This window comes from Neolamprologus multifasciatus, chromosome 5 (assembly GCF_963576455.1).
Source record: "Neolamprologus multifasciatus chromosome 5, fNeoMul1.2, whole genome shotgun sequence".
In the NCBI taxonomy this organism is placed as follows: domain Eukaryota; kingdom Metazoa; phylum Chordata; class Actinopteri; order Cichliformes; family Cichlidae; genus Neolamprologus; species Neolamprologus multifasciatus.
Genome location: NC_140443.1, coordinates 9,792,902 through 9,802,546, shown reverse-complemented (window position 1 = coordinate 9,802,546; position 9,645 = coordinate 9,792,902). Strand labels below are relative to the sequence as shown.

The 9,645-nt window shown below is 38.0% G+C and overlaps 1 protein-coding gene across 4 annotated transcripts in view; it reads right to left on the bottom strand.

Moving 5' to 3' along the window:
* Positions 1-4,526: 4,526 nt before the first annotated feature.
* The window catches only part of ephb2b (eph receptor B2b), a 123,346-nt gene continuing 118,227 nt past the window's right edge, over positions 4,527-9,645 (bottom strand). For all 4 annotated transcript variants that reach the window (XM_085160635.1, XM_085160638.1, XM_085160636.1 and 1 more), the window contains exon 16: positions 4,527-9,477. In XM_085160635.1, coding sequence (XP_085016761.1) covers positions 9,369-9,477 — 109 coding nt within the window. In that variant the 3' untranslated portion in view covers positions 4,527-9,368. The remainder of the gene's footprint in view (positions 9,478-9,645) is intronic.

The following is a 9,645-nucleotide window of genomic DNA, read 5'->3' as shown; positions in this document are numbered from 1 at the left end:
GACAGTTCTGACCCATTTGGAGGTCTTTCGACACAATATGAACGGGTGAACTCTTCCTCCCTCACTCACACTGGCCTTAATGTCCTTGGTGGCCACATACAGTTTTTCATCTTGCAGCCAACATTATGGAAAATCTGCAGTGAGTTCCTGCTTCCAAATCCGTGAGCCTAAAAGGGACATTTTCTGCAATGTGAAAATACTAGACAGCAGCTCGCATGAATTTTCAGAAAATCCAGAAAACATACCTGCTTCAGGCTATGCATGTGCCAGGTTTTAATGTATTTAATGTTTTTACGCTATGCCTACTTCTTCGTAATCTTTTATGCATCTTTAGTTACTTTCTTTCTTTCTTTTGACATCTGCACCAAAATCCTTATTTAGAACTTTCCCAGCTGGTGGCTAGATGTTTTCATATAAAGTGAAAACCCAATCAAAGTTATAAAGTTTCTCTTTCTGGTTTATTTGGCTCAGGCTTTCGTCCAGATGTTCGGCAGAATTTTTTTTTTTTTGTATGTGAACCTTTTGAACTGCTTTTAACTGACTAACTGGTTCACCATAACTTACTGCTATTTAATTTCAAACAGAACTTTGATGATGTTGCATAAGTATTTCGAAAAGGTGATTCCAGCTCAGTGTGATGTTGATTGGCTTGTAAGGATTATATAGTCTAGTTCTTCATATGCGGATGGGTGGAAAAAAGCTTAAAATTCTTCCCAATCCCACTACAGTGCCACTGGATACATTTTAAAATGCTGTATTAAATCTAAAGAAAAGAAAATAAATAGCTATAATTGCACAAAAATGGATCAATGAATAATTACTATTTTAAAATATGATTAAAAGGCATGCTCGAATGCTCAAATGGCAGAAAATGTGTGAACAAAAATGTAAAAAATCAACACAAACAGATCTGTTCCTTAGCTATGTTTACATGAAGCCAAATATTGTTTCACATTAGTTTTATTCTATTTAGGCTTTTAAACCATTCTACAAACACCATGATCAGATTTAACAAACACAGACAAGTTTCAGACCCTTACATTAATCTTTATCTCACCTAATCAGAAGAAAAACTGTATTAATAACTTAGTCTGCTAACGTTCAGACTGTATGTGTCCTATGTTGAATACGATTAAAGAATAGGAAGAAACGTCCTCAGTCTTATCATAAATGTGTGGGAAAATAGACCTCTCTTTCTAAAATAAGAAAAGTTGTTTGTTTTTTTGTTGACATATTCAACATTTGTACACGTGAAAACTGTTGGTCCGAAATCTTAATTCAGAATTGTTTAGGTAAGAATAAAAAAATGTGTGTATGTAACCACTTACAATGTAAAAATAATAATTTAATAATACCTCTTGCTAACACTAACTTCTAATAAATATTGACACTGTGTGAATAAATCAATAATATTGTAAACAACTGTATGATTATCATTTCTGTATGCGTCAGCATAGTTATGCTAACAGGCAAAATTATAAATGAATATAACTGATAATTGCCATTTAACTTTTTTTCAAATGTTTAAAAAATATTGCAATTGTAAGTGTAATTGTCCATTTTGTTTTAGTACACATAACTGAAGTAAAACATTGACATTATGAGACCACTAATTATTGTAGAATATAGTTTCATGCTCACAAGTTATTTTTCCAGTTGTTGATGCCTGGAAATAAATCTAAAAAAAATAAATTAAATTAAAAATAACACATACTGAGAAGGCCACCCTAAAATTCCACTGCTTGGAAAAAATGAAAATCTGATTAGAAGAGATAGGGTGGAAAAATATAATATAATAACTGGGTGGGATTTTCAGATTCTTTTTAATGAGGCATCCACATCCCCCCTCTAGATAAACACCTGGTGCTTTGTTAGTCTGTCTGTTTTCCTGTGTGTGCTTGTTGTGCCTACCTTTGTTTCTTGGAAAGGTGTTTTGTTTTGACTATTTGAGCTAGCATTCTGGATTCTGTTTTTGCAGATTTTTCTACATTTGAATCGACTATTACATCGTCATTTTTTCTTCTGCATGCCTGCCTTCCTGATATAGGTTCTTTTTTTTACACTACTGCAAATGCAATAAGCCGCTAGTACAGCCCAACATCTGACTTATTTTCATGAAAGAAAAGAAGAACAACATGAACATGGCTGGTTCGCAACTCTTCTCTGTAAGTGGTTACACCAGGTGCAAAGGAGGGCTCTGGACGTAATGTCGTAGCAATGAATTATGCAAAGGACAAGACCGTAGGCACCGCTACAAATCCCCCTTATCCCTGTTCAACCATAATTCAGTCTACAACAAAAAAAAACATTGCTTCAGTACCTGAAATATTCCTAAATTAAATGAATTTTCCAATATAAAAATTCTACCGTCACTCACATAAAAACCTATAATCTTCTTTGCACCCATCTTTCCCTCCACCAAGTGTACTGTATGTTCTTCCCCACTCAGAAAAAAAAAATCTATCAATTTGTTCCAATGCTGGACTGTGCTGGGCCCAGAGTCATCAAGGTATAACCAAGTGGAAGAAATTATGGGTGGTCAAGGGTAGCAGTTGAAAAGGGTTGGGTGTACCCCCCTCCACTGAACTCCTGAACCTTTCCCCTACTCCTCATGGGGTAAACCGTTTAACACACACGCCATTCTCCAGCGGGTCAGGTCGAGGTCTCAAGCCTTTCACGCGTCGGCTGCTAATGAGGTTTCAAAATTCTCTGAGCAAGGTGAAAGGAGCCTGACCTACAGTCAAGAAACGGAGCTGTGGAGAGATGGCAACGCTGTTGGTCAAATCACTTCTGACACAAAACCACAGAACAATGTGCAGTAGGAAGGCTCCGGGCAAACACGGAGAGAAGTGATGTTAACTTAAATGTTTAATTTGACCTAAAATAATCATCTCTGGATTTGCAGGTGCTTTTGAGACTAAGTCCATTTTGATGTGTATGCAATGTGACATTTATTAACATGAAAGCATTTACTAAATCTTTAGCCATGCTTTTAGCATTGGTGAAGTTACTACAGAAGATTTAATTTTTAAACTGTAGGAATTTGAATTATTTCCTGAGGGACTTTTTTCCCCTTTCTTTTTAGGATAGCTCATTGTGAGCTCAAATAAATCCCATCAGAGTAGGACTTGTACCGCTGAAGGTTCAATAACCCTTCTCTTACAGTTTTCTTTTTTCATAAAACACCCAGTCAGGCATTTTAAATGTTAGAATTCTCATCATAAGAACAGCACTCTATTGAGCAAAAACAGAAAGCAACAACTAAGCAGAAGTTTAGCTTAACTGGTTTCAATCTGGCTTGTAAACCAAATAAATGATTTTTTATGAGTTTTTATGAATCCGTTTTTTTGTCCTTTTAGGCTGCGTAACCCAGCAAAAAATATTGCCACAAATCCAAATATTGCATGCACAAGGGGAAATGAAGCTTATGATGATTTGATCCTTGTATTTCAAAGGAATTAAAAACAGGTGGAATATTAAAGCAAAAAAAAAGAGAGAGAGAGAGAGAGAGAAAAAGATCCTTTGCACCTACAGTGAGGGCATCCTGGGGCTCTGTTGTACTCTGATGAAACTCTTTTATCCTGGTGAGAGTGGTCTCTTCCAGATTGCCAGTTCCCTGAATGATCTGTGAACATTATGTGAATCACATGCTAAAGATTTCTGTTTCATCTGATAATGCAGTGTGTCTGGATTAATGGCATCTCCACTAGAAGTTCCAGGAAATTGTATATACAATGGCTTAACAAAGATTTCCTGACAGCATGCTGTGGCCCAATTCCTTACTAAGAAACTTATGTTAGCTTTTTCTTTAATCTTTCACCCATCTTTATGCCTGCTCTGTCATGGGTAGATCGGCCCACCATTCAGTACACTTAAAAAACGATGTAGAACACAAACAAACCCCATGTTAGCTGTTGAATGTAAGCAAGCTAGCCATAGCAACAGCTTACTTGAGCTTTTCCTTTTCATTATGACTAAATGTCTCATTTATTACTAAGGTTTTGCTTTGGGTTTGTAAGCCATGACTTTAAAAAAAGTACATCGGGGTAAAAACAAATAAAAGCTGAAGTTTTCTTACCTGCTCTTTTCGGCTGTTTTTCCCCCTCAGTGCACTAGCTTCCTGTGGCAGTATGCCTTAGGCGTTTTCAAAAGTGTGACTCGGCTTAGCTTTCAAATTGTTTTTTATTTTTATTTTCTTTTTTACATTTACTCTAATAATTTATGTTATTGGGTCATTTTTGAAAGGCAAATAAGTATCAAACGTAATGTTAACCTAAAATACCACATTTTCCTTTTCTCAATTAATGTTTAATTTTAATAAGAATTGTATCTAATGCTAGGAAAAAGTAATCCTCGGCATTTCAAGTGATTAGGTTTTGAGTGATTTGACATTCTTTTAAATTGCAAAAGAAATAATAGTAAAGTAAAATATAAATATAAAAAGTATAATATATATATATATTAAAAAAATAAAAATATATATTTACTTACAGCATTTATTTGTAGCTGCCTTTTACTTGATTAAATTAAATGCCAGCTGACTAGACTATTGCCACAAAGACACATTTTTATTACATGTAAACTTAAAAAAAATACTTAAAAAATGACTTAACCAGTAATTATCTTTCTGGCAGTGCAACAGCCAGAACCCACTCATGTTTGTGACACCACATATTTTTAGATAAACACTGTAAAACAGACGTTAAAAATGCTGGTGATGATGATGATATTTAAAATCAATAAATAATGAAAAAAAAAAAACCTTATCGACATTTTCTTTTTATTACAGATTTTTTTTTCTTTGTGTTTTTTTTATTGAGGAGAGTCAAGTTGGGCTTTCCATTTTTAGAAAATAAACCAATGACAATATTACAAATAATGAAATTGTTACATCATTCACAGGGTTACAGTCAATATACATTTATACAGAAATACAGGATCTCCCACATCAGTCACAGTGGTCTGAACCAGCACTGGTCTATAATATAGGCTTTAACAGACCAGAGGAGCACACAGAGATACCCTGACTGCACTAACCAACAGCCAGAGTGGTAGTGGTGGAGTGAGGGACTGGGGTAGGGTGAGAGAAACAGAAGGCAACACAAGTGACAGGATGCCATACTGGAAGAAAAGTTTGTTGAACTGAGCGAAAGACACAGGCCTGCTCTGAGCAGCAGACAGCATTTGTCCATCAGCAGAAGCTTTCTGAAATGTCCTAAACACTGGTAATCTGGCTGCTGCAGCATTCGCAAACTACTTGGACCTGAAAATGTCACCCCAATGAGATTTGACCACCATGGCAGTAGAGGGCGCTCTGGTACTTCAGTCTGCAGCCATTAAAGAGGAGCCATTTTCTGCCACAACAGGAGCTAGACTTCAAGGTCTGACCAAACTGTAGTAAGGTGGTGTCCATATGCAGCCCAGTTGCTGGCACAGCTCGTGTTTATGCACACGGTCACGTAACTGTAACACTGAGGCTTAACGGTTTTTCTTCGTCCTTCAAAAAATTGGCACACGGTGAGGACAGAGCTGAGTGGTTTTACTTTTCTTCACAGATGTAAAAGGAGAAAGTACAAGATGTTTCTCTGAAAAATGCAGAGACAAAATGCGTGAAACCATCGCTGGCATCACCACCACACTGCATCTACTTTACTACCCAGAGGAAAACAAGGGAAACTGGAGCCTGCATGTGTAGATGCCGTATTTTTGCTGCGGTAAGACTACACCTGTTGAGGTACTCATACATGCTGTTTTTTGGGGGGGAGGTGAATGGTAAAAAGCAACTGCTCTGAAAGAAAAAAATAAGCAAGTGAATAAAATAAAGAGCACAAAGACCCTTCTGTATTTACAAGTCATCAAATTTCCAAGTGATTGAATATTCTGATATATACTACTGCACTTCTGAACTGTGAAAACCATTTACAAAAATGGAAAAGTAATTTCATTTAAATGAAATATTCAGTCTGATTTCAGCAGCAATAAAAGAATAATAACATTGAGTGAAAATTCTTTTAGAAACACGTGTGTCATAAAAACTGCACCAGCTGAATCACTAATTCATTTTCTATACATTTTTCAATAGCCTAGAAGTTGAACATACGGGCTCGCTGGTCACTGCTCTGATCTGCAACAATCCTTTTTTGTGCCACGAGAATCATAAGATACATAGAGCAGACACTTCGTGCTGCATTTCCAAACACTCCAAATTCAAACAAAAGATTTAAAATCAAATATATGAAATGAAAAATAAAATAAAACCAAACTTTCAGAAAAAGAATTCTCTAAGCTGCAAGAAGTACAGACAGTATGGACCAATAAGAATTTTGAATAATTTCAGCACTATTCCACCACTGCGGCATGTCCGCCCACCCTGTTTTAGGTACTTCCTTGAAGCTAACGTCAAGGATAATTGCTTGATTAATAGCTCACAGTCTTGGCAGCATCCAAGGACAAGCATCTGAATGAGCTTTAATGGGGCTGGAGCGAAACCTCACCAGCCTTGTGTATACTCGAGTCTAATTTCTTAAGTGTTTTTCCTGACGACAGCATATTTGCTGTACCATGAGAGCGTACAGCCTCAACTAAATAAAACTGATGAGCTGTTAAGTATTGGGAAATGGAAAGGGAAGATAATCAAAACTCAGGAAAAAAAGAAGACTACATGTTGGCATCAGTGGCATTTAGGTCACAGCATCACTTCTCACTCACTTCTCAGCTATGACTTAACAGCTCATGAGTCTCCTCCTTCAGTTTCATATGTTATGAAAAGCTTCCAGGGAAATATTTGTTCGATGTGTTGTACCGCAGATGAAAATAACCAAGCAGAGCATAGGGCAGAAAAAGAATGAAAATCCCACCATCCACTGTTGGCCTTAAATTCTCTGGACAGGCAGGGATAATGAAAGGTAGAACAACAGTGGAGCAGTAACTGAGGTTTCTCACTTTCTTTAAGAAGGGCTTTGGTGCTAAAGCTGTCTCGGGAACTCCTGTCTACATCTGAGGATTTGGTGCAAGTAAACATGGAAGCATTGTCCGGTCGCGAGGAATCTTTCTCTCATACTCAGTGGCATGCAGCATTAGGACAAGACATGACACAACTGCCCCACTCATGAGTGGCAGTTCGCCTGCTGCTGTAGATTCTTTTAAAATCGCCGAGATGAAACCGGACAACTGTTGGAAGCCGACTGTGTGGAGATCAGTGGAAGCGGCAGACAGGTGGCCCACAGGCATGTCTGTGATCAAGAGGACGGGGAAGGAATCAGTGCCTGGACAGAGCAGCAGTGATCAGGGTGCGGCTGCCCCGCTGTGACCAGACACATCTGACCGATGGCTCACAGCTGGACATCCATGTCTGGCTGTCAGGTCTCAGAGCGCAGCTCAGTGGGAGCTCTCCACTGCTGATAACATTTAGTGGCTGTGTACATAAACCCCTGTCTGATTCAACATTCACCATCGCTGGAGAATGACTGCGTTGCTATACACTCCATCTTTCCCCCCCATAACCCTTCCAACAGGTTACTGACCACAACACAAACAATGACTGAGTGCTCTGAACTCATTAGACAGTACCTTTCACAGGAAACCATAAAATAAATGCATATACTGTCTATTAAATAAAGCCAAGGCCTGTTACATGAAATTGCCATTTATCTACATGGTTTTGTGCACCAACATGATTCAAAAATAATTTCAAAGCATTTATGGAAGATCCAGAGTGTTTTGTTGGAGTCACACAGTAGACTCAGTGCAGAAAAAAAAAATCTTAAAGTAATAATAGCAGTTCATTGATACCGATAGAGAAATTAATACAACGCATTGCATGTTTTTCCATTCGGTCAACATCTCACTGAAAAGTCCATTCACGAGTGGGATTGTGTGCGCGAGGAAGAAAAATGTACGAATTTGTTTACAAAAGGAAAACTGGCAGAAGAAGACCGAATATAATGCAGACGCATTACACTCTGTAAAGTGTGTCAAATCTAAGCTCTTACCAAACAGAGTTCTAGTAATTGCAGCAAATCAAAGCACTGTGAAATTAACCACTCACTCAGCATGCTATCAAACAAGTCCCGACGTTTCGGGAGCGACTGCTTCTTTGTGCATGTGTTATGCATGTGCACATGCGGACACACAGCACCGGAGATGAACATGAGGGAGGAAGCTTTAACAGGGACTTAATGCACGTGGATTCTAATGTATAACCTGTCTCTTTTTGTATGACTACACAGGTATTCAGTTTGCTTAAAAAAAAAAAAAATCAAGAAAATAAACTCAAGCCCACCGCCTTTGCAAATCAGTTCTTCTGCTCCTGAACTGTTTAATTACAATAGCTATCTCTGAGTCATCGTTTTATGGCAGGTCATGTGCATTTGATATGTACAGTACAGGATCATGATTGGGGTGCAAAATACTTCTATTTGGCAGGCTGTGAGGAAAAAAAACACTAATTTTCTTTAGTGAGAGGAAGCATGGTGAGAGGGAGTCTTCATCACAAAATATCACACAATATAGAAAATTACTTGCAATAAGATTTTTTTTTTCCTTTTTCTTCAGTGTTGATTTCACTGTTTATCAGTCTGATTGAAAGTGGTTTTGACATTGTCTGTGGCAAAAGTTGTCTAGTTCACTCTTTTATATCATCTTTCCCGGGGAAACAGTTGGGTGTACACATCGGATCACCTAGTCTCCTCCACACCTTGCCTTTCTGAAAACCACAGAGAATTTCTGTGTTTTTGCACAATTTCCAAAATTAAAAACGAAAACAAAAAAACAAAATCCAGGCCTTGTCGAGAGCAGTCTCCTCAACTCTTCCTTGTGTTCTTTTTTGTTGCCCTTTTAAAGGGTAGCTTTCCTACTCAGTTCATCTAGTATTCAACCTTATATCATCTATAAATTTAGATAAACTCCTTTCCTTTTTCAGTTTTTCTTCTTTTTTTTTTCTTTAAAAAATTCTTTAAAAAATTATCAGAACAAGCAAACCGAAAAAATAAAAAAAAATAAAACAACAACATCAATGAAAAAAGGTGGAAGATTGAAAAAATGCGTTGCTGGTCACGTCTAACCTCCCATGTTTCTGGCTCTAAAGGTGGTTTGGCTGTGGGCGGTCTGATGCTTCTTCACAAGGACTTTTGTATTCCTAACTCTCCACAGCTGATCCCAAGGATGGAGGGAGAGTCAGTGTAAAGGGATAGGAGGAGCACAGAGAGAAGTGGAAAAGGGAATGGGAGATGAATGGCAGTCTGGTGGGAAGACCAGACACATTGTCACATGGAAAAAAAAAGAAAAGAAAAAAACATCAACTCCATCCTCTGCACCCAGAGCCCTGCATCCCAACCGCCTTATTTTTCCCTCTGCTCCACTTGGGAGGGTCAAACCTCCACCGACTGGATCTGGTTCATCTGTGCCCGCATCATCTGGACACTATTCAAGATCTTCTTTTGATGGCCTGCTAACGTCACACCAACCCTCAGGATGTCACTGGAAGTACAGACAGAAGCAGATGTTAGGCTGATGTTACCACAGGCTATAAAACAGTCTTTCACGACCTATTATTCCATCTATCTTTCAATCTTTCCATCCACCCACAATATGCATGTAAAAGACAAACGGGCATTTGCCAAAAAAGTCAGAAATTGGTAGCAACAT